Genomic DNA, 26,422 nt, shown 5'->3' with positions numbered 1-26,422 from the left:
CCTATGGGTAGTGCACTATATAAGGAATAGGGTGGGTGCAATTTGGGATGCACCCTTAGTATGTGCGCCCTGAGGGAGTTAGCCGAGAGAGAGACAGTTCCGTGGCTTCATCTACTAAATATAACCCTGATAGACAGAGATCAGTTCTGTGGTGTTCTGGGGATATTACTCCATTTGTAATACTCATTAAAGAAGAAATACGATGATGCTTTTAGAGAGGTTGTCACAGTTCCGATTAGAAAAACGGAGGGATAAACTGGGGGAGGAGATTCATCCCCGTCGTCTTCATCACCGTCACCATCATCCTCCTCCTCATTTCGGACCTCTGTGTGAAAAACGGGCACTCTAGGAATCTAGATTTAATTTGAAAGAAAAAGATCAACCAAACCAGAAACCACAAGGTCAGCCGTTTGTCTGTTCATTTATGATCATTCATTCGTGATTAGAAATACGCGCGTCAAGACGTTTAGACATTCAACCCAAACATACAACTATGAGGTAAAAGAAAAGAAAGTCATCTGTTAACGGCATAAAGCATCAAAATGTTCACAAGTGACATAGAGATGTTGATATAAGACTGATGCTTTAGCTCAATATTTATCCCCAGACTTTACTCTAGAAACCACAGCCATCTGGCAATCTGAGAAGGAATACCTGGCGCTGAATGTAAAGGTTACCCCCGCCGAAGATGCCACTTCCACCCCCACCCCCTACTTTTAACCACAGAAATATAATGACTAATGCCATTTCTATGCTTTAATCAAACGATTAACTTTCCACCTTCATTCTAGGCCCTACCTTGTACTCTTGAGTAGCCACATTACAAAGACCTGAGATGCCACGGGAGGGCGGTAAAGAGCAGCACTCCACCCTCTCTCTTTTTCTCTCTCTCTCTCCCTCTACTCTCTCTCTATCATTCTCTATCTATCTCGTTCTCTCTCTCTTTCTCTCCCTCTTCTCTCTCTCTCTATCATTCTCTATCTATCTCATTCTCTCTCTTTTTTTCTCTCTCTCTCATTCTCTATCTATCTCATTCTCTCTCTCTCTCCTTTTCTCTCTCTCTCTCTCTGTCTGTCTCTCTCTCTGTGTCTCTCTCTCTCTCTGTCTCTCGTGCTCTATGGTTGAATCTTGATTCAGTCATCTAATGAGTCATCTGGTCCTTGTAGCTGCTATGCCTAACTGGCCTTGAAGCATCCTCCGCACACTTAAATAGGTCGAAAACATATCTCTATAAACTCACCATATAAAATCTAGATCAGGGTGTTTGGTCCTATAGGTTTATAAATGTCATACAGACAATGAATCATCAGAAATGACTTTTACACCACAGGAGGCTAGTGGCACCTTCATCGGGGAGGATGGGGAAGTCAGGGGAACTAGGGAAGTCAGTTAAGAACTAATTCTTATTTACAATGACAGCCTAGGAACAGTGGGTTAACTGACTTGTTCAAGTGCAGAATGACAGATTTTTACTGTGAACTCTGGGATTTTATATAGCAACCTTTCGGGTTACTGGCCCAACGCTCTAACCACTAGGCTACCTGCCGCCCCTGTGTTTAGTGAGTCTGCCAGATCAAAGGCAGAAGGGATGACCAGGGATGTTCTCTTGATAATAAGCGTGTGAATTAGACTATTTTCCACATTCAAAATGTAAGTACTTTTGTGTGTCAGGGAAAATGTAAGGAGTGAAAAGCACATTATTTTCTTTAGGAACGTAGTGGAGTAAAAGTAAACGTTTTAGATAACCCAAAAAACGACTTAAGTAGTACTTGAAATAATTGTTACTTAAGTACTTTACATCACTGTCGAAATGTTTTCCTTCTTTTCTTGCATGAAAGTATGACGTGTGATTGGACTAAGAAGACTGAGTGAAGAGTGAGTCTTTCTTTCTCTCTTCCTTTCTTTTCCCCCCTCCCTCTCTCTTCCCAGTCTCTCTCTCTCTCTCTAGCTGTGGTTACACCTTGCATTATCATGTGGTTGTCATCGCCCGATCAAGATGATCCGATCACTATCCGATCGAGATTTGCTGCATCTGCACATGGTAATAAAATGGGTCTCGTATCTGTTCACATTGTGACCAGATTATTCCCTGATCCCTCCCTGTATGCAAACGAAGCCAACCTCCCTTAGACCTCCCCTTTGTGACACAAGCTGTAGAAATCGACAGAAAACGCCACACTTTTATCATCAACGGTTGTATACTCCCATCAATACAGCCTACTTTGGCTATCCAACGATTTAAGACCGGGCGTAATACTGCCCCGATAACTTGGACCTGTCCACAGCCACACAAATGAATATTCACAGGATCTCTCCCGCCCACCTAAAAAAAGACACCGAACAAACAAGATGAGCATCTGGATGTGTGTACAAAATACAATTAATGCACAGTATAAATACAAATGACACATGGGCCCTGATGCTTAATATCTGATACAGCAACTATATTAGACCATTCTTCACATGACAAATAAAAAGTGAATAAAGTGCTGGGCAGTTGAATATCTCCATCCTCCACAGCACTGTCCAGAATGAATGGTGGGCAAGGTGGTGGGATGGTTCCTCGGGTTCTCCCGTTCCCACTCCTATAACAGTCCTTTGCCTTTCAGTGCAAAGTTTTCAAATGTTTGATTTTGCGCTGGCATTTGACGTGGGAACGGGATAACCCTTTTTCTCTCATTTGGGACGATATCTCTTCATAAATATCTTTATTTCGATATGCAGGATCTAATTTTGATCGGGCTGTTTGCATCCGACCACAATGGGCACTTTATATATATATATATTTATATTAAAAAGAAGTACCCCCATTTTCGTGATTACGATCTTGTCTCATCGCTGCAACTCCCCAACGGGCTCGGCGGAGGCAAAGGTCGAGTCATGCGTCCTTCGAAATATGAACCGACAAAATGGCGCTTCTTAAACACAAGCTCCAATGTGTTGGAGGAAACACACCTCAATTGACAACCGAAGTCAGCCTGCAGGAGCCCAGCCTGCCACAAGAGCACGATGAGTCAAGTAAAGCCCGCCCCCGCCTGCCAAACCCAGGCCAATTATGTAATGACACATAATCGAACCCCGGGCTGTAGAGACACTGTGATGCACTGTGTGCCTTAGACCAGTGCCCCACTCAGAGGCCAGGTACTTTATTTCTAATGAAGACCATTATCTTAATTCTAGGAGGGATCGTAGAGGTATTATTGTCCATAATTACTACCTCAACTGGCTGGTGTGATTTGTTTTTAGAGGGTGGGTGGCCAAAAGTATACGCTTTCGTATTCCTTTACACTTCAAGGCTATCCATACAAGATGATTCTTCGACTACCTCCGGAGGAGGTGGTCAGGAAGATCTAATCACAATCTGTTCCCAATGTGTCTTTTGATTGTCTACACCTGGCGACAAATGTGAGCACAATCAGAATGTAGGCAAGACCAGGACAACTGCCACATGTAAGAACCAGGTATAAACAGGGCTTCTTACAGATGTAGAGATTTCCTGTCGTGTTCTCCGGAGGGAGCATGTTTATGTAGGACAGAGGCAGCAGGGAAGGAATGCCATGCATTCGGTTGCACACACAGACACACGCACACACAAGCTGTCTATCTACAGATGAAAGAGGCTCTGCTGAATCCACAGAGAAACACTCAACAGGAAGGGTTGGGAAACAGGGCCCTCTACACACGCATGCACGCACGCACACTAGTGATGCGCGGATTTGACTCATAACCCACAATCCCCGTAGTTATGTCTGTGGGTTTAGGGTCATAAAATATTGTGTGGATGAAGGGCGGGTGGGTGACGGGAGGGGTTGAATAAATAGAAAACAATACCTTAAGAAATCCATAAATGTATAACTATGGTGCAATTTAAATCTATAGGCTACATTGATGTTTTTATTTCATTATTTTAGGCTATCTGGCAATAGTGCGTAAACTTCAGGGCCTAACTGTACGCGCGGCAAATTCGCTACATGCCAATCGCCAAATGCTTTTGGGAACGGACAGGCGAAAAGGACATTGTCGGAGTTTAGAATTCAAGAAAGAGAACAGCTTTGAAATGGAGAGTTGTATATAAAGAGAAGGCAGGGACAGAAAAGTATTGTTTGAGATAAAATGTAGGGAAGTGGTAAAAGAGGATGATAGAAGTGCCCGCTTTAAACATTTTTTACACTTAACTACGTTATTAGGTGTGAGGATTGTCTGGCGATACACAAAATTCAACAGACACCAGAAGGGGACATCAAATATGCCTACGGCACGTCAAGGGAACTTTCGCCTACTGTTCAGATTGGTTAAATGGAAACTGAAATCTGGACACTGACGTTTGGTATATAACCTCTCGCATAGCCTTAATATTAAATCCTGCATAAATATGCATCTCTTGCAGTAAAATTATACACCAAATGTAGGGAAAACCTTGACTCGAGAACAGGAGTGAAGAAATATGACTTGTTTCAGCATCTTGAGAGAATGCGAATGCGCAGTCAGATACCGTCTGCCGAGGTGCTATCTTTATCAGCATCATAAAAGCTGACCGTATTTCAACCACGGAAAATATGCATCCAAGCCGAACTGAAATCTTATCAGAAACACGTTGGGTCGTTTTTACAGCTTTCTTTTTCCTTACAACCGGCCAATCTGATGTCATTTGGAAATTTTGCACAGAAAAGCTTTCCCGTATTTATTGTTTGTTATTGCAATTTCTTCCTGGTCCCAAAATGTCTTTGCGCCATGAAAGAAGCAGAGATGTATGACATTATTGTGGCGAGCAAGGGTTTATTTAGTCTTCCTGGTCAATAGCCTACCAAAATGTGTTTAATTATAGGCAGAAACATGTTAATCAGGCTAAATAAATCCTGCACCCCCTGTTAACAAATCGCCCCGCCATCTCTGACTGTAGCCTACAGCACATTTTCTTATATTAGCAGGTTAGGGTTGGGTGCAGACCTCAGATCTTCACTTTATCACATATAGTCGGGCGGGTGCGGGTGAACAAACAGTTGACCCACGCACCACTAACACACACACACACACACACACACACACACACACACACACACACACACACACACACACACACACACACACACACACACACACACACACACACACACACACACACACACACACACACACACACACACACACACACACACACAATCACAAACGTAGTAGTTGCATCCACTAGAAAAATAGCTACATCGAGAGAAACTTCAGAGACCTAACACACCCTCTCGACTTCACACACACATGAACACCAAGCACACGCACGGACGCGCGCGAGGGCGCACACGCACACACACACACACACACACACACACACTGTAGACACTATGCCCTTTGCTCCCACCTCCTTCTCTTCGTGCTCAGAAATGTGAAAAATGTCCATAAATGACCTGGAGGGTGACTGGTCTCAAGAGTCCTAAGCTGTGGATCAGGATGCTTTTTACCACATACACACACACACACACACACTCACACACACATTCACGCATGCACACATAAAGAAACACACACACACACCATATTTTCAGCACACGCAGGTGTACACAGTGCACAAAGACGAAATACACACACACAGCTCACCACACACACAGACACAGACACATACACACACACGCTCCAGTATTAGCATGTATCTATGATATACTGTTTCATCTCTGCCCTCAGGTGGAGCCCAGTCAGTGTGTGTGTGTGTGTGTGTGTGTGTGTGTGTGTGTGTGTGTGTGTGTGTGTGTGTGTGTGTGTGTGTGTGTGTGTGTGTGTGTGTGTGTGTGTGTGTGTCCATAGAAGGATAACATTACAGTACCAAGCACAGATATTCATTCCTGATTCATATCTCACCAATGGAAGTGAATCTGATGTTTAATATATCTGGGCTGAACTGCAGATAACCCCTTTAAGGGAGATAATGCATATTGCAGTACATAATGTAAATACAGTATGTGCAGTACATAATATAAATACAGTATGTGCAGTACATAATGTACATAGAGTATGCGCAGTACATAATGTACATAGAGTATTTGGCTGTAGGTGTAAAGGTTTTGCCTTCTCACATTGTGATTTATAACCTGAAATGAACTCAAATTCTTGAATTATCTTGCCAGGTGTGTGAGTCTATCAACTTTCTATAAGGGCATTTAACAGAATGCCCTATAAGGCCTACTTAGCATGGTAAATCACATAAAAACTGTGTTTAGAATGTCATAGATGACTAAAAGACTGGACTCGAGAACAACAGAAACGACAGGTCTCTTCTCACAGATACATTAAACCGACTCAAAGTCATGTGATCTCACTGGCATATTGGTGGCGTTGAGATGGTGCAAACAATCGCCTCCGCATCCCCCGTGTCCACTTGCAGACATACACACCCCTCTGTCGACAGAGCTTCCATCCGCCTACCTTCCTCTTTCCCACCAGCACACTGGGGAAACCCTGTTTCCTCCCTGCTACTGTGATAGAAGAAACAGATGGAAAGAACGAAAGAGAGTTAACTTGCTTTGGCAATGCTAACATATATTTACCATGCCGATAAAGCCCTTGAATTGCATTGAAAGAGGGAGTGAGGCAGAAAGAAAGAGAGGGAGGGTGGGCGGGAAGGAGGGAGAGAGAGAAATAACATGAGAGGGGGGGAGAGAGAGAGAGAGAGAGAGAGAGAGAGAGAGAGAGAGAGAGAGAGAGAGAGAGAGAGAGAGAGAGAGAGAGAGAGAGACCAGACACCCTCATCCTGGGGTTCTCAGTTTAACTCTCCTTGAAAAGCAGAGGTGGAGGGGTATGTCTCATGATTATCGACTCATGGTGCGATTGATTGTGGTAATGTACAGGAACTCAAGCCCTTCTGTCCTCCCGATCTGCAATACCACTGCAACTGGACTTCGTGCAAACTGGAAACCGCATATCCTGAGGCTGCATTCATTGTAGCTGGGAACTTTAAAAGAAATGCATCTCACGATTAGCGCTTCCCGAAATTTTTGTTGTTGTTTTTTTTGCTTTATTTTTATACCTTTATTTAACTAGGCAAGTCAGTTAAGAACACATTCTTATTTTCAATGACGGCCTAGGAATGGTGGGTTAACTGCCTTGTTCAGGGGCAGAACGACAGATTTTCACCTTGTCAGCTCGGGGATCCAATCTTACAACGTTACAGTTAACTAGTCCAACGCAATAACGACCTGCCTCTCTCTCGTTGCACTCCACAAGGAGACTGACTGCCTGTTACGCGAATGCAGTAAGCCAAGGTAAGTTGCTAGCTAGCATTAAGCTTATCTTATAAAAAACAATCAATCACAATCACTAGTTAACTACACATGGTTGATGATATTACTAGATATTATCTAGCGTGTCCTGCGTTGCATATAATCTGACTGAGCATACAAGTATCTAAGTATCTGACTGAGCGGTGGTAGGCAGAAGCAGGCGTGTAAACATTCATTCAAACAGCACTTTCCTGCGTTTTGCCAGCAGCTCTTCGTTGTGCGTAAAGCATTGCGCTGTTTATGACTTCAAGCCTACCAACTCCCGAGATGAGGCTGGTGTAACCGAAGTGAAATGGCTGGCTAGTTAGAGCGCGCTAATAGCGTTTCAAACGTCACTCGCTCTGAGACTTCTCGTAGTTGTTCCCCTTGCTCTGCATGGGTCGCTGCTTCAAAGGTGGCTGTTGTTGTTGTGTTCCTGGTTCGAGCCCAGGGAGGAGCGAGGAGAGGGACGGAAGCTATACTGTTACACTGGCAATACTAAAGTGCCTATAAGAACATCCAATAGTCAAAGGTTAATGACATACAAATGGTATAGAGGGAAATAGTCCTATAAATAGTCCTATAATAACTACAACCTAAAACTTCTTAAGGAATTAAAACGTTAGCTTTCTTACATAGCACATATTGCACTTTTAACTTTCTTCTCCAACACTTTGTTTTTGCATTATTTAAACCAAATTGAACATGTTTCATTATTTACTGGAGGCTAAATTGATTGATTTTATTGATGTATTATATTAAGTTAAATAAGTGTTCATTCAGTATTGTTGTAATTGTCATTATTACAAATAAAAAAATGTTTAAATCGGCCAATTAATCAGTATCGGCTTTTTTGGTCCTCCAATAATCGGCATCGGTATCGGCGGTGAAAAATCATAATCGGTCGACCTCTAGTTTGAACCCCTCCCTGTACAACTGGGTCCTAGATTCCCTGACAGGCCAACAGCAGGAGGCCCCACAGGGGTGTGTGCTCAGGTCACGCACGTCTACAACTTTGCCGGCAACACAACAGTGGTAAGCCTGATTACCAACAAGGACAAGACAGCCTACAGGGAAGAGTTGAGAGCTCTGGCGGAGGGGTGCGAGGGAAATAACCTCTTCCCCCAAAGTCAAGAAAATGATCATGGACTACAGGGGACAGCAGAGAGAGCAGGCCCCCATCTACATCGACGGGGCCGCAGAAGAGAGGGTCAAAAGCCTCAAGTTCCTCGGGGTGCACATCACTGAGGACCAGAAATGGTCCCTTCACACCGACACCGTGGAGAAGAAGGCGCAAGAGTGCCTCTTCAACCTCAGGAGGCTGAAGAAATTCAGCTCCTAAGACCCTCCTACGAACTTCTACAAGATGCACTATCAAGAGCATTCTGTTGAGCTGTATCACCGCCTGGTACAATAACTGCACTGCCCGCAACCACAGGGCTCTCCAGAGGGTGGTGCGGTCATCCCAAAGCATCATCGGGGGCACACTGCCTGCCCTCCAGGACATCTACAGCACCCGGTGTCACAGGAAGGTCAAGCAGGAAGGACCTCAGCCACCCGAGCCACGGCCTGTTCACCCCACTACCATCTACAGTAGAAGGCGGAGACAGTACAGGTGCATCAAAGCTGAGACCGAGAGACAGCTTCTATCTGAAGTACCCTGCCCTGAACCTTATACACTGTCACTAGCCGGCTACCAACCGGTACTCTATCCTGCAACTTCGAGACTGCTGTCCTATGTACATTAGAGGCACTGAACACTGGTCACATTAATCATGTTTACATACTGTTTTACCCACTATATATGTATATACTGTATTCTAGTCATGGTTTATCCTATATAGCTTCTGCTGTACACACCATATACTGTTCTGTCCACACTGCCTAGACACAGCATTCACATACATATATATTTATATTCCCGGACTCTGACATTGCTCATTCTGATATGTCTTAAATATTATGACTTATTTTTGGATGATGTGTGTATTGTTATTGTTTTGCTAGATATGCACTTTATGTACAACTGTATGTTTGTGTGTGTGTGTGTGTGTGTGTGTGTGTGTGTGTGTGTGTGTGTGTGTGTGTGTGTGTGTGTGTGTGTGTGTGTGTGTAACGGTATTCGTCGTCTGATGAAGAGGCATCATCGGACCAAAGAGCAGCGTGGTAAGTGTTCATGCTTTCTTTATTAAAACTGAACACTATAACAAAATAACAAAGGGAATAACCGAAACCGTTCTGAAAGGTGCAAAACACTAAACAGAAATTAACTACCCACAAAAACCCTGTGGGAAAAAGCTACCTAAGTATGGTTCCTGATCAGTGACAACGATAGACAGCTGTCCCTGATTGAAAACCATACCCGGCCAAAACAAAGAAATACAAAAACATAGAAAAAGGAACATAGAATGCCCACCCAAATCACACCCTGGCCAAACCAAAATAGAGACATAAAAAGCTCCGAGGTCAGGGCGTGACAGTGTGTGTGTGTGTGTGTGTGGCTACGTCTGTGTTCTGTGTGTGTGGCTACATTACAATACCTGCATCCGTCAAAACATTTGACAGAACAATGGTAGCACATAGACAAAAGCATGATTGGACTATTCAACCTTCTTTACAGGCCCTGAATGACTGAGGCCCAAACACTCCTGAAATGTATGGTGTGTGTGTGTGAGTGTTTTGTCTGAAAGGTTAGAATTGGAAGAATATCTGTCATACAGATAGATAGATTTAGGGCTTCCGAGTGGCACAGTGGTCTAAGGCACTGCATCTCAGTGCACGAGGTGCCACTGCAGTCCCTGGTTCGCATTGACCGGCCGTGATTGGGAGTCCCATAGGGCGGCGCACAATTGGCCCAGCTTTGGCCCGGGTTTGGCCGTCATTGTAAATAAGAATTTGTTCTTAACTGACATGCCTAGTGAAATAAAGGTTAAAAATAAATAAAGTACTGTTCTATTCTTTTTGGGCCATTCCTAAAATACAACTGTGTGTGTGTGTGTGTTGTGTGTGTGTGTGTGTGTGTGTGTGTGTGTGTGTGTGTGTGTCAATGGTGGCTGAATAATCAAGCCTTTGTAGAGAGAGATGAGAGATAGACACTGAGACACCCCTATGGATCTCAATGTGCTGGCCGCACATCCAACCACCATGCCTTGATTAGAGACACTGCCTCGTCCATATATCCACCATCACGCCTGGGACAGAGACGCTGGAGATGGGCTGGGCCTGGGGATAGAGATGGGCTAGGGGCTAGGGGCTTGGAGGCTGGGTGTTTTGGGTTAGTACAGGAGCTGAGGGTTTGGGTTAGGGGGTTGGGACAGAGGCTGGGCCAATTCCAGGGACTGGAAGAGGAGAGGTGAAAACACCATAATCCCACCACCACGTCTAGGGAACAGACACAGAGACTGGGGTTATATGGATGAGCTGGAGCTGTGGATAGGGGCTGAGGGTTTGGGTTTAGGCTGGGACTAGGGATGGACTGGTGATAGAGGTTAGTAAGCTGGGGGTTGGGGCAGGGCTGGAACGATGGCTGGGGGCACATTCAGTGAATAGGTTGATAACACAAGCGTCGGCTGCAGGGAGCCCCCCCCACACACTCTCAGTCCCTCATCCTCTCTCTGTGTCTGTGCTTCTGTCCCCCCACCCTGTCACGGGGCGGCAGCGTAGCCTAGTGGTTAGAGCGTTGGACTAGTAACCGCAAGGTTGCAAGTTCAAACCCCCGAGCCGACATGGTACAAATCTGTCGTTCTGCCCCTGAACAGGCAGTTAACCCACTGTTCCTAGGCCATCATTGAAAATAAGAATTTGTTCTTAACTGACTTGCGTAGTTAAATAAAGGTAAAATCAAATATAACTCTCTCAGCCAGACGCTGATGTCACACACGGACACATTTCATTGTGTCTGGCAGGGAATGGGGAAGCAGATAAGGCTGGGACTCAGCTGATATGACAGCTGAGTATGACAGCAGTGGTTTGCCTCTTGGTTGCTCTGAGACACATCTAGAGCTTTAACAGTTATCTTGAGACACATCAAGTAAACAAATATAGCATAATGTGTCTAGCCAGCACCACGTTTTCAGCTGACACCCAAAAGATATTGCCTGACTGGAAAAAAACTAAATTTCTATTGTACAAGATCAGGCTCAATAGCACATGGGTCCCGATCCTTTTCCTAACATGAGCCTTCCTTTCTCTTTCAGCTCCAGAAAGTCACAAAGATGGAGACTGAGGTTCAGAATTCAACCTCCGGGCCAGACATCCGCAAGGGGCTTCTTGTTCTTGTGAGCCCTTGTGTGTGTGTGTGTGTGTGTGTGTGTGTCTGGGTACCATGATGAGACATCCTTTTGCTAAGGACCAACAGCCAGAGGGGCTCTTACTAAAGCTGCTCTATAGTACTTAATTGTAATCTCAATCTAATCCAATCCATAAAGGGATTGGTCCTATCCCCACACTAGAGGGTCTTTAAGGCACGTCAGGTGACCCCACAGATTAGGGTTGGTCTGCCCCGGGATGGCGTGAGAAAGAAAATCAAAAAGAGGAAGGTAAAATTATGGTTGTTTCTTGCGGAGGTGTAAAACCTCTACTTTCTGACTGCACAAGACTAAGGTGGAAATGGAATGGATAGAGGAGTGTGTCGGTCGTGGCGAACGATTGGGCTGTTTCCACAAGTCATTTTGACCGACATCAATGATCTGTTCATTGATTGTTTACCTCAAGTTCCATTGTCACGTGCACAAGTATAGTGAAATGCCTTTTCTTGCTAGCTCTTTCCCAATCAATATCAGTAGTACTTCAAAATAAAGTAGAACAAAAACACACAAGAAATAGAAATAAGCAGAACAGGAAGTAAGTAAGTAAGTAAGCTACAGTATATACAAGGTCAGTTCCAGGGTCAGTGCCAACACCATATTTACAATGTGCAGGGACACTGGAGTGGTTGGGATAGATTGATTGTTTGCCTCTTAAAGTATTCAGTGAGGGAGAGGGAGGGAGTGTGTGCGTGTGTGTGTGCGTGCGCGCATGTGTGTCTGTGTGTGCGTGCATGTGTGTGTGTGCGCGTGTGTGTGTGCGCACTTCTAAATCCTTAGACCAAACACAGAAAGACTGAAGTAAACAGTCCCTAAAAAACAACCCTGTTTACACTGCTCTCCAAATGAAGGAGGGTTGTGGATGACAGGCAGAAGTAGGTCCATGGGAGGATGGAAAGTGAGGGAAAGGGAGTGAGGGGGAGAAAGGGAAAGAGAGAAAATGGAGAGGTTGATAGACAGAAGATGAAATTGAAGGGACGGGTAATTAAGGCGTCTGCGTGTTCCCCAGACGAAACAGTTCGGAGGAGTTTGTGCATATATTGTGACGATATTTTCGTTTCGGACTTCAGTGAGGTTTTTTTTTCTCGTTCGGAGCCGTTCAGAGCCGAAGTCTACGCCTCTCGGTCGGTGATTGGTCAACAGCAGGGAACCTTCAATAAAGTCTTTGTTGTCGTTCACATAGTTTCATTGAGAAATACTGCTCCAAACATCTGCAGTTAGATGTAAAAAAAAATCACACGACTAAGATCTCCTCTGCAAAAAAACGTCAAAATGAATTGCAACCTAACCATTCACCCACTTCACCCACTTGTTTGCCTTGCACGTAATTAGTATAGATTGATGGTAATATGCATTCCAGGCCCTATATTCAATATCACTATAGCCGAACGAGTTCTACTCGCCAAAACAATCCAAAGAAATTGGAGTTGTTCTTTAAACTGGTGGTCATGTAGAAAATATATATTTATATGCTTTTGCTCAGTGGTGTAAAATACTTAAGTACAAATACTTGAAAGTACTACTTAAGTAGTTTTTTGGGGTATCTGTACTTTACTTTACTATTTATATTTTTGACGACTTTTACTTTTACTTCACTACATTCCTGAAGAAAATTAAATACTTTTAACTCCATACATTTCCTTGACACGCAAAAGTACTCATTACATTGAGAATGTTTAGCAAAGCAGGAAAATTAGTTAATTCTAGTGATGCATCGATATTACATTTTTGGCCGATACCGATATCCAATATTTTCCTTGCCCAAAAAAAAACCAATACCGATACCGATATTAAGAACTTTAGCTGCATTTTAAGCATTCTAGTACAGTTAAATAGTTAACACACACACACACATGGACACAGCAGTCTAAGGCACTACAGTCCCTGGTTCGAATCCAGGATGTATCACATCCGGCCGTGATTGGGAGTCCCATAGGGCGGAGCAGAATTGGCCTAGCATCGTCCAGGTTTGGACGGGTGAGGCCGTCATCGTAAATAAGAATTAGTTCTTATTTGCCTAGTTAAATAAAGGTCACACACACACGCACTGACCAAAACGTTATTCTGTTGGCATTTACGTATGTCCCCATTACCAGAAAAACATAATCAAAACCTATTTCTTTCAGCTGTGCTGTTTCGTTGTTCATTTGGTCAGTCGTTTCATTCTCAACCAGGATTTCTCATACTATGGAACGCCGTTTGGGTCTTTGCGTGTCAAATAACACTATTTGACGAGTCAAATAAGCTTGTTGACCAATTAGGAACTGAATATGACTGCACATCACATAATAATTTAACGCATTCATGCATTTTTTTACGTAGTTATTACACATTGATTACACTATTACTCGTATTTCATGTCACAACGATTCATCGATATGTATGCTATGATGCTGGTAAAGTTGTCTAGCGCACCTATGTACAGTGCTGGTCATGAAAAAAAGCTAGCAGGCTCATGGATGCAATCAATGTTCTTCCCCAAAAACATAGCAAAACAACATAATTGGTTTCAGTAGCTATAATTAACGAGCTAACTATATGGCTAGATGTCATAATCTAAAATAACCCTAATTTATAAGACAGTTCTTATTTGATTAATGGTGTTCGGACCCATCTATGTGAAGCTAGCCCCAATAAGGATTAGCCACAATAGTGGACTTTGCGGCAATCCTTCAAAATAAAAGTATGTCATTGACAGTGATGCAAATGAATACAAATAGTATAATTATGCCATAATTGAATAGATCATGCTAAACGAGGTTGGAATGTTGTTATATAAAATCCACAAAAGACAATAATTTGTTAATTTGACAAAAATCTGTTGAAATCATTTTGTATGTATTATACTTTAGAATTGCATTGGGGGCATACTTATTTCACTGTACAGCCTTACTTATGGATTGTGGACCAATGACATGGGATGTCAGTCTCCTCAGTGACACCCAGAGAACATTAGCGTCGTAGCTCTTATTGCGGGACTCTGAAACAACTGTGAATTGAGCCACATTTATTGTCAACCTACTGTATGTGTATTGAACACAATTCCCAAAAATATTTTGGGTATTGAGGAAACTGATACCACATTTCATTGATCCCCAATCCTTAGGTAAAGCTGTAGAGTGCAATATGAATGTCAATACACGCAATAGGCTGACTGGGGAGGTGATTTCACACAGTCACAGTCCCACGATAAGAGCTGCAATGTTAATATTTGCGTAAACTCTTCACAGTGGTGTTCTGTGTGTGTCATCGAGTAGACTGACACTACCCCACTTCATTGCTTCACATTCAAACCTTGTTTAACATTATCTAGTCTAAATATGGCATAATTCGACCAATTGTAACCTTCTGCATCACTTTCAAATTGGTACTTTTATTTTGAAGGCAAACCGCAAATTCCACTATTGTGCCAAATCTAATCCTTATTGTGGCTAGCTTCACAACACATAAACCAGTCCGGTCGAGCCTCACTAGCCAGATGAAGCTAGCTGGCTGCTTATAAAGTTAGCTTTGGGCAACAGGGTTAAGTAGTTGGCTATTTATTTTAATTAACTGAAGTTCAATTTCAACCTAACTAATACTTACTCACAAGGATTCCTAAATCATTGCTAAGAATAATGAAAATTACTGCAGTTTCTACTAGTCATTGTTTCAGGCTGGTTGTATTGGTGCTAGCTAGGTACCAAGCTAAAGCTAGCTACCTTCCCCAGAAGTTGCGGTCAAACAAGTAATGCTTTATTACCAACGCGGTATTGTAAACACATCGTGGCCGGTGTTTGCTTGTTTACAGACTTTTTTGTACAGATTTGACAGTGCTACTGATAGTAGTGGTGACGCTTGGCTTGCACATGCAAATTCAGAACACACAACATTATATAATGACGTGTCAAATTAAATGCTTTAAAATAGTGTTATTTGACGTGTATCTTTTTGACATGCAAAGACCCAAACGGCGTCCCATAGTATGTTATGAAGGTAATAGCAGTGACGCTATTACTGTATATCTCCGGTAGGGCAACATGTGTACTGGTGCTCGACCCTTCTGCGAAAGCCAACATCACCCACGACCGAGATTGGTTGATTGTCAAGGGCAAGGAATTCCATTATCTTGGCGTTAATGGATTTCGCCTTTGAGTTGTCTCGCTGAAATGTTCTTACTCTTTCAAATGACTGCTCGACGTGTTGACTGCTCGATCCACACAGCAGACATTGTGGGCTAGTTTAGGAAAGCTGTGTTGAACGTATTGCGCAACATTTTACATGGCGTCATTACATCATGTACCTACGTTATATAGGTATGCACGTCATCTACCTACGTTATATAGGTAAGCACGTCATCTACCTACGTTATATAGGTATGCACGTCAGCTTTGACATAGGTTTTTAACATCGGCGTTTTTAGCTAATATCGGCTGACTCCGATATGTTCACCGATATATCGTGCATCCCTAGTTAATTATCAAGAGAACATCGATGCTCACGCCTACTGCCTCTGATCTGGAGGAATCACTAAACACATGCTTCATTTGTAAAGGATGTCTGAGTGTTGTAGCGTACCCCTGGCTATCCGTATATTAAAATAATAAAATAATAATAATAAATAATACTTGCACTTTTGATACTTAAGTATATTTTAGCAATTACATTTACTTTTGATACTTAAGTATATTTTAGCAATTACATTTACTTTTGATACTTAAGTATATTTCAAACCAAATACTTTTAGACTTTTACTCAAGTAGTATTTTACTGGGTGACTATCACTTTCACTTGAGTCATTTTCTATTAATGTATCTTTACTTTTACTCAAGTATGAGAGTTGGGATCTTTTTACACCACTATTTTTGCCTACCCATCAAAACTGAGATTGAAAGAGAGCGACATGGGTATGTGTGTGCAAATCTTGATTGTGTTTGTGTGTTTTTAAAACCCGTTGGCTTGCGCCGGCTGCCTGTGAAAGGGGTGGTGAGGCCCTCCTCTCCTCCTCTCCTCTCTCCTTCCTCTCCTCCCAGCAGGTGAGATAAAGATGGAATTTGCATGCCTTCCAGGAGAGAGGGAAGAAAGGGGGGCGAAAGGGAAAGAGAGAGAGCGGCATAGAAAGCCAACGGAGAAAAAGAGCAATGATTAAAGAAACGAAAGAGAAAAACGTGAGAGAACAGGGAACCTGCTTTCCTTACCCCTCAACAGCCCTCACGCCCTCCTTTACCCCTCTCCCTCTCCTTTCACCTCTCTTCCATTGGGAGGCTGTCTGGGATTTCCACTCTGAGGTGGTGGGTATGGCTATACACACCCATACATACAGATGCTAGCTAGCCATAATGATAGAGAGGGAGAGAGAGAGAGAGACAGAGGCAGAGGCTAAGCTACACTAACTCCACCTGTGACAGGGGTCACCTCAGAGGTGTGTGTGTGTGCCCCCTGTTCCCTCATTATTCACACCCCTGTGCCCTTTGAAGGAATAGGGAATAGAGGTGCTCTCAGGTATGACAGGTTCAAAGCAGACCGCTATGGTATAAATTACAGCTGCAAACTGGAGATGGCTATCCATACACACTCATATAAGAGCATGGGCTACCAATGACTAAGCCAGGAAACTGCAATGTACGGAATGAGTCTGTTATTTCTAGAGAGTGAACAATATACAAAATAACAATAAGCATACTATTTACAAAGCCTCACAATAGACACTGATTTGGATCATGAAAAACATATTTAAGAGGAATGGTAGTGCCATGGAGAGAAAGGGGGAGGGAGCTAAAGAGTAAGAGAGAGGGACAGAGACTGAGAGAGAGAAAAAATAGGGGGGAGGGTAGTTACACTAATCCAATTTCCAGAATTCCAAAGCAAATTCAGTCACCATACAGTGTATGAATTCCAGGTCAGATGACCAATACACACACCCTCCACTAGAGGGGCACATTGAGGGACATGGGATTTGGGAACGCTGAGTGGAATAGGAATTCCAAGGGAACCCAATGGGAATGACTTCGGAGAGAGAGAGAGAGAGAGAGAGAGAGAGAGAGAGAGAGAGAAAGAAAGGGTGTGTTCACAGTCACATGTGGGCATTTCTAGAGGAACAAGGTTCTTCATATAATAACCTCCAGCAAAACCATAAAAACACCTACTTTTCAGTATGCATTGAACTTCAATAGCCTACATGGTGAGCTGAGCTTTCATTTAGGGTGTGTCCCAAACAGCACCTTATTCCCTACATAGTGCACTACTTTTAACTAGGGCCTGGGTAGGAACTACCCTGAACGTATGTATCTCTTCTTATATCACACACTGACCCTAGTCGCTATATAGTTCACTACTTTTGACCAGAGCCCTATAGGGAATAAGGTGCCATTTGGGATGCGACCCAACTCTTCTCTTATCACACACGGAGGGGGAAAAAAGCTTTGAGGACACTACATGCAGAAATAAGTCAGTTGGTCCACATGTAGAGGAGAGAACTCTAATGGTCCATCCATTCCCACTGAGATGCACGCCTGCTGCCAAACACATTTAGTTCTTACAGTAAGTAGATATAGGGAGGCCCGACTTGACTGAAGTCAAATTCTCTCATCTCCCTTCCTCTCGTTCTCTCTCTCCTTCCATCTCTCTCTCCTTCCATCTCTCTCTCACCCCCCTCTCTCTCTCTCCCCCCTCTCTCTCTCTCTTTCTCCCTCACACTCTTTCTCCTGCACTGTGAACAGACATAGGATTCCACATGCTCACCGAAGACACAACACACGTCAGTCTTCTCTGGCATGGTGGCAATACTGTCCCTCGTGTCCTCCATAGCTTTCTACTTGTACTCTTCCTTCAGAACTCCTTACATCTCCTCCTCTATATTCCCTTTCTGTTCCATTCCTGTCCTCTCTTCTCTTTCCTCGTCCCCGAGTTATTTCTATCTTCTTCATTGACCCTTTACTACATCTCTCCTCCCTCTCTGTCTTTATTCCCTCCTTTACCTCTCTCTCCCTCTCTCTCTCTCTCTCTCTCTCCCTTTCTCTCTCTATCTCTCTACCTCATTCTATGGGAGTCTCAAAGGGGGCGGTCCATTCTCTACATAAAGCACATTCCAGAGAGACAGTGGAACTCTCTCTCCAATCAGAGCACAGGGACGAGTCCATCATTCCTGCCACCTCTGTTTGAAACTCCTTGACAACAATGACACTCTGGGAAGTGGAAGGCGCTCGGACGTCAACCACAGATCTAGAATCAGATTGGCCCTAATTAAACCTGACCTCGGTACTAAACTTACCCATAAGCTGGTGATTTATTACCCTGTGTCAGTGGTTCGTTGCATAGCTTATTACTGTAGTCTATGGTACTACTGTAGGGTTAGCTGTCTCTGTTCTGCCTCTAGCTCTGACAGCTAGCCACACCTCGGTATCTCACCTGAGAAGGCTAGTTAATAATAATAATAATATATGCCATTTAGCAGACGCTTTTATCCAAAGCGACTTACAGTCATGTGTGCATACATTCTACGTATGGGTGGTCCCGGGAATCGAACCCACTACCCTGGCGTTACAAGCGCCATGCTCTACCAACTGAGCTACAGAAGGATCAGTTCACTCTCTCCACTGCAAGAGAGCAGTGCCGATTGTGTCTGACTTTGTGAGTGCAGTGAGTAATGAGTGTGTTATCAATATGAATGAAATAGGATATTAATTTCCATAGGAAAGTAAAGTACTGTTATACTTGTATTTTTGACGAGAGAGGGAGAGCAGAGAGAGAGAGAGAGAGAGAGAATGTCTACATGTTGATTTTGACTTCCTGGGTGTCAGTGTCTCGTTGAAATGCATTTAAGCATTGATTGAATTGTTCCGGGACAAAAAAGTTATTTTGTTGCTTTTTCAGGTGGAAAATAAACAAAGCTCACTGCATACTCACTGTGAAGAGCATTTGCTAATTTATGTTAATTATGAGCAAATTACCAATGAATGAATGACTATTAATATGGTTTATGACTAAATAGAAATACTGATGCATACACTGCTACTACTACTACCTGATGAATAAATAAATTGTATAAATGAACTTTTCATTTGAGTCCCTTTAATGTCAACTTTGTGTCATGTAAAGTAGGTTGTTGTTTAATATCACATGCGTGCATTGGAGGAGTTTTGGGGGTAAAACATTCAAACGTTGTAACCTTGGACATCATGTGTGATGTGATGCGCCCCAATACTCAGTGACAGCGGATAATGTTAACTCTCACTTTTTAACAAGCAACGTAAAACACTCATTCTCTCTACTTGCAATGTTCTATTCAACGTTCCATTTAAATGCCCCCAAAAAATACAAAAAGAAACAGGCTACATAATCGCAACTGTGCACATTGTAACGGTGGCCACTCTACAAGGAGGGCCACAGAGACATTTCTTGCAAGAAAATATTTTCCACTGACATTAATGGACAAAAAGTAGGAAAATACACAGCTTCTTACCAGTCGGCCGGTGCAGAACAGATCTAGAAAAAAATGTATGTGCGCTACAGCCGGGCTCCGGTGGCCCGCACTCCTTCCCTCAGAACTCTGAACAACTACAAAACGAACGCGGACAAATGGTCCCTGGAATGGAGCTTGTTCGTAACTGTGCAATAACGCTATAATAACACACGGACCATCCGTGTAAATATATAATTATTATAATTATTCATGCAATGAAAGTTTAAAAAACATTTTTGGTAAAAGTAGGCTACAACATGAGACTTATTATTAGACCTGGGGCAGAAAATGAACACTTGTTATAAAGTATCCCTTCTATTTATACACTTTCGCCAACAAGACGCGGGTGGGTTTGGAGTCCGGCCCGTTTGAAGCAACCTGTCGCTGTTTTAACGGTTTGAGTTGGTTAGATTTCATTAGAAATACATCGACAAGTGTGTGAAAGTAATTGTAGGCTGGCTACTCACCGCTGATTCCGACTCCTGGACCACGATACACAGGGTTACGAGCACCAACCCCACCGCGAGATTTCGCAGACTCTTCAAGTTTTTATTCATTTTTATTTTTAACAATTCTGCCTCAACTAAACATTGACAAATTCTACAAAAAAAAACACATCAGAGTATTGCCATGTTATTCTGCTAACTCGGCTAAAGAACAGAATAATTTTCAGAACGCAGTAGACAGATTCTTGTGGCGACTCCGAGCTTTCCAGTCGTGGGACCGTTCGCTTCTGCAAACCCCTGACTGACTTTTTCCTCTATCGACTTGCCAGCCTGCTACAGCCGGATCTACTTTGGATCAATGCGCATGCCCCTGACACTTGCTTCAACAGGTCTTGTGTGCGATATATTGTGCACTATCCCACAACTGTCAAACAAACCCCCCAAAAACGAAAGATTGTTTGTTTGTATGCTAAGATATACAACTAATAAGTAGTTATATTTCGGTGTAGGTCTTTTTTTTTTTTTTTTTTTTTACAGTTGCAAACATACACTCACCAGTGTCGGGGCAATTTTTCGTTGCCTCAGGTTACAATCATCTGTTTTTACATAGGCTCAAATATTTACTTGACAGTTTAAAACGTCATCCTAACATGTTGCATGTCATTACTATACTGATTTAGGGGAATACTTGACGCGTTTTTGGAAAGGTCAGGGAATGTAGGGAATTATGTAGACAATTCCACAAAAATCACCCTTTCTTGCCGAGTGGTCAAGTTATGCATTCGTTTTTCTCCTCTTTTGCAGTTGAATAGTGCAGTTTTACCATCTTTCGGCCTATAAAAGCATCCAAACCCAAGATATAAACTCAAGGTATCACAAGTATTTTCAGCGTTCACCGTTCAACATTCAACATTCATAGCCTGTCACACGAAATGTATATTTGATCTCCTATTTAATCGAATTGGAACATCAAAAGAACATTTAATTCGCTTGTATAATCACTTTATTCGAGTAGTGATAGTGTTAGCTAATAGGGCTTTCTAACTTGTGCGTTAAACTGGTAACAAGTGGGTAAAGGTAGGCTATGGAATATGAGTGACATGGCTAAGCCCCACCTCTCTTCTCTGCTCTCATGCACTGCGAAGCAGTTGCGGTGCGTGAAACAAGTCCGGCGGGGTACGAACGTTTTCACAACTGAACTTTGGTGAGTTTAAACTTTCCTTATAATTTATAGCGCAAACCGACGAAATTACCTAACTATTTGAACTAGTAGCTCACGAAAAGAACCGTTTGGTGCGTGATTCTAACCCCCCTTTTTTGAAATTGCACGTCTAGTGCCTCTCTCTTCTCGTATTTCCCGAAACAGAGACGCTTTTTGGATTCTTCAATGAGCTCGTCTCGGCACTTGTAGCCGCGGCTAGGAGGGAAGACGGGACTGGAGGAGCACTACAGGAAAACTACCTGAGTTTTCTCTTCCAGTCGTGATTCAAAATGAAATTCTGGTGCGTTTATTTTAGCTACAAATTATATGTTGCCATAGTGGTATAGTTTGACATTCCTTATCAGCTGTTCTGCATAGCCAACTATATAGAGGGAATACTCTCTTACAAAGTTGTTAGGCCTGCGAATTTGATTATTTGAAAAAGCAGACGAATATATAATTGTTTATTTATTTGATAGGATTTGTGTACTCGCTGTCAGCTGGGCAGTAGAAGCGACACTCGGGGTAAGTGCGATGTTTCCTTAACTTCTAGTGCTTCTCGAATCAAGTGTGCGCATGTATAATAATCTTCAAACAAATTATGCGGCTACAGCCTTGACGTTTTTCTTCTTCTTCTATTGCTACATTGCAAGCCTGAGATGTAGAATTTAGGGCAACATTGTGGCAAACAATAGCATGCATGACCAGGGTGTCAAGAGCGTCTGCTAAATGACTTAAATGTAAATGTAAATGTGTCGACTAACGGACATGCACAGCTCTGTTGCGCAGAGTGGAGTGCTCGCACAGTCCATACATTCTGTATCCTTGGGCTATATGTAGGCTATTTCAAATGCTTCTATCAGGCGCTTGCATCATCTACATGATCTACATGTATTTAAAAATATATATAGACATGTGAAGAAACTTTATTATTATTATTCTTATTATTGTAAATCATTCACAACATATTCACGCACAGTGTAGTTTTTTCTCGCTCGCTGCAGTTTTGTCTATGACATTGCACAGTGTGCCTGGTTTATGCTGGATTCATTGGGTAATGCCTTCTCAGAGAATCACCCATCCTCTTTTGGGGGAATTTATTTATTTGTCTTGTGTTTATTGGACACTGTCTGTATACTTTTGAACGCTGATTACAAGAGCCCACCAGTCAAATTGCTGACTCACTTTTCATGCATAATTTGAGTTTTACGCATTTGGAGGTATTCTTTATTTCAACATCACACAGTGACAGTAGAGACGGAATTGTTACTATTATTATGATTCTCATTTTAAAATAATTTACAGAGTTAAAGTGTACATAATTTATCCCCACGAATGAGTTACAACAATAGTATTTATTGAATCATTTTTATGCTGTCTGTTCAGGAGGAATTGGGACGGAATAAATCACTGCATATTTGGTAGGCCCGCTCAAATTTGTGAAAGCTCCAAACCCCGCCCCTTATGAATATTCAAAACGCAATTAAGACGACCCATGACTCCAGCCACACCTGAGAGCAATTCCTTCACTGTACGGTGTAGGCCTACATGTCATTGTAATAATTGTGCTCAAGAACATTCCGATGTGAAGTTTGTACTTACTGCAATACTTTCAACAATAGTATGTAGCCACCAGTATTGATGTTATCAGGATTTAATGATGATTATAGCTAATATAATGATTATAGGCTCGTTTTAAAGTCATAGTTTACACTTTCTTAGAAATTCATTCATTCTTCTGATTTACTGGTAATTCATCAACACATACAACATTTACAAGCAACTTTCTATGAAGGTGTGATTGCAAAATTAACTCTTGATGCCCTGGTCTTTGTACTAAGACTGAGACACACACATTCCAAGCAACCATTATAGCTAAGGGAGAATTGACCTCATGAGTTAAAGCCTAGGTGATGGTTGCTCTGTGAACTAACCAAGTATCCCGGTCCCAAGCAGACTTCCTCATCATGCTAGAGTATTTAGCCGATCTACACCCTGCATGATTGAATGGGTCTATTCTAAAGACGAAAACAGTGTGTGTGTCACTACAAGCAGCTGAAAGAGTAGATACATTGGCAAGAGAAAGTATGTGAACCCTTTGGAATTACGTAGATTTCTGCCTGAATTGGTTATGCAATTTGATCTGATCTTCATCTAAGTCACAACAATAGACAAACAGTGTGCTTAAACTAACAACACACAAATTATTGTATTTTTCTTGTCTATATTGAATGCAGCATTTAAACATTCCCAGTGTAGGTTGGAAAAGGTATGTGAACGCCTAGGCTAATGACTTCTCCAAAAGCTAATTGGAGCCAGGAGTCAGCTAACCTGGAGTCCAATCAATGAGACGAGATTGGAGATGTTGGTTAGAGCTGCCCTGCTCTATAAAAAACTCTCACAAAATGTGTTTGCTATTCACAAGAAGCATTGTATGGTGTGAAACATGCCTTGAAACAAAGCGATCTCAAAAGATCAAGAATTGTTGACTCACATGAAGCTGGAAAGGGTTACAAAAGTATCTCTAAAAGCCTTGATGTTCATCAGTACACAGTAAGACAAATTGTCTATAAATGGAGAAAGTTCAGCACTGTTGCTACTCTCCCTAGGAGTGGACGTCCTGCAAAGATGACTGCAAGAGCACAGCGCATAATGCTCAATGAGGTTAAGAAGAATCCTAGAGTGTCAGCTAAAGACATACAGAAATCTCTGGAACATGTTAACATCTCTGTTGACGATTATACGATACTTAAAACATTAAACAAGAATTATGTTCATGGGCGGACACCACGGAAGGAGACAGTGCTCTCTAAAAAAACATTGCTGCATGTCTGAGGTTTGTTAAAGAGCACCTGAATGTTTCACAGCGCTACTGGCAAAATATTCTGTGGACAGATGAAATTACAGTTTAGTTGTTTGGAAGGAACACACAACACTATGTGTGGAGAGAAAAAAGGCACAGCACACCAACATCGAAACCTCATCCCAACTGTAATGTATGGTGGAGGGAGCATCATGGTTTGGGTCCTCAGGGTCTGGACAGCTTGCTACGATCGACGGAAAAATAAATTCCCAAGGTTATCTAGACATTTTGCAGGGGATTGGAAGGCTATCTGACTGCCAATTGAAGCTCAACAGAAGTTGGGTGATACAACATGACAACAACCCAAAACACAGAAGTAAATCTACAACAGAATGGCTTCAACAGAAGAAAATACGCCTTCTGGGGTGGCCCAGTCAGAGTCCTGACCTCAACCTGATTGAGATGCTGTGGTATGACCTCAAGAGAGCAGGTCACACCAGACATCCCAAGAATACTGCTGAACTGAAACAGTTTTGGTAAGAGGAATGGTCCAAAATTCCTCCTGACGGTTGTGCAGGTCTGATCCGCAACTACAGAACATGTTTGGTTGCGGTTATTGCTGACAAACCAGTTATTAAATCCAAGGGTTCACATACGTTTCCCACCCTGCACTGTGAACGTTTACACAGTGTGTTCAATAAAGACCTGAAAACATATACTTGTTTGTGTGTTATTAGTTGAATTCGTGTTTGTCTATTGTTGTGACTTTGATGAAGATCAGATAAAATGTTATGGCCAATCTATGCAGAAATCCAGGTCATTCCAATGGGTTCACATACTTTTTCTTGCCACTGTACATACGTATTGTTTTTCTCAGTTTTTGGGCTTTTGCCCAGTCAGTCTGGTCCTTCTCTTGTGGTTCCACTTGAGAATTTTTAGTATTGGGGTTAGTTAATGGGGATTAATTATAAAAATATCTCCCTTATTGTCAAAGGAGTCATCTAAGTTAAAGTTAACCCCGAAATCTTAAGGTTAGGCATGAACTCAGAATGACTAAGGTCATGTTCAAGGCTTGAGTGAGGCTTAGAACTTGCAACATCTAGAGTCAGAGGCAGATGCTTATGCCCATCCGCCATCCCCTCCCACAACGACCTAGTAAAACTGAAACTACTTGAAGGTAACAATGCTCACTGTTGACCCTAGTGGCCAGTTTCCATGTAATCTCCCGACGTCCTCAGACATGGACGGACATCGAATACTGACTTGTATCACAGTTGACCTGGCTGTTGTACTACCACCCTCAATGGTGGTCAGCCTATCAAGCGTAAGTCAATACATTAGTCCAACCTCCTGCTTCTTTGTTGTCCTGGGGAGTGTGGCCTGAGTGAGTGACGGATGACTTCATTGGGTGGTCCTCTAAATAGTGGGACAGTGGGCATCTCCATGGTAACAGTTTTGTGGTAGGTATCCAGAGATCCTGTGTGTGTGTGTGTGTGTGTGTGTGTGTGTGTGTGTGTGTGTGTGTGTGTGTGTGTGTGTGTGTGTGTGTGTGTGTGTGTGTGTGTGTGTGTGTGTGTGTGTGTGTGTGTGTGTGTGTGTGTGTGTGTGTGTGTGTGTGTGTGTGTGTGTGTGTGTGCTTAGAGGAGTTTATGTGGTTAACCAGACTAGCCAGAGATAGAGTAGGGTTGAGATGGGAACCACTTTGCTATCTCAGAGAGAGGTGGTGGAGCATGTAAGGAGTCTCTCTCTCTCTCTCTCTCTCTCTCTCTCTCTCTCTCTCTCTCTCTCTCTCTCTCTCTCTCTCTCTCTCTCTCTCTCGCACTATTTCTCTTTCTTTCTCTTCTTTCCCCTCCCCTCCACCTCTCTATCTCCTCTCTCTCATCCCTCTCCCCTATCCGTCCGTCTCTCTCCCTGCTACTGCAGACAGATAACATGTCTTTATCACACCCCTATCCACAGGGTTTGGAGATAACACTGACACACTCAC

At 42.7% G+C, this 26,422-nt stretch overlaps 2 protein-coding genes across 4 annotated transcripts in view; one reads left to right on the top strand and one right to left on the bottom strand.

Moving 5' to 3' along the window:
* Positions 1-20,752, bottom strand: part of col4a5 (collagen, type IV, alpha 5 (Alport syndrome)) — a 79,784-nt gene extending 59,032 nt beyond the window's left edge. Inside the window, exon 1 of the mRNA XM_052460006.1 lies at positions 20,453-20,752. Coding sequence (XP_052315966.1) covers positions 20,453-20,542 — 90 coding nt within the window. The 5' untranslated portion in view covers positions 20,543-20,752. The remainder of the gene's footprint in view (positions 1-20,452) is intronic.
* Positions 20,753-21,509: 757 nt separating this feature from the next.
* Positions 21,510-26,422, top strand: part of col4a6 (collagen, type IV, alpha 6) — a 176,606-nt gene continuing 171,693 nt past the window's right edge. For all 3 annotated transcript variants that reach the window (XM_052460008.1, XM_052460007.1, XM_035783951.2), the window contains exons 1-3: positions 21,510-21,635; positions 21,767-21,933; positions 22,112-22,157. In XM_052460008.1, coding sequence (XP_052315968.1) covers positions 21,923-21,933; positions 22,112-22,157 — 57 coding nt within the window. In that variant the 5' untranslated portion in view covers positions 21,510-21,635; positions 21,767-21,922. The remainder of the gene's footprint in view (positions 21,636-21,766; positions 21,934-22,111; positions 22,158-26,422) is intronic.

The sequence above is a fragment of the Oncorhynchus keta genome, chromosome 13 (genome assembly GCF_023373465.1).
Source record: "Oncorhynchus keta strain PuntledgeMale-10-30-2019 chromosome 13, Oket_V2, whole genome shotgun sequence".
Lineage (NCBI taxonomy): Eukaryota > Metazoa > Chordata > Actinopteri > Salmoniformes > Salmonidae > Oncorhynchus > Oncorhynchus keta.
This window is presented reverse-complemented; position numbering and strand designations above follow the sequence as displayed.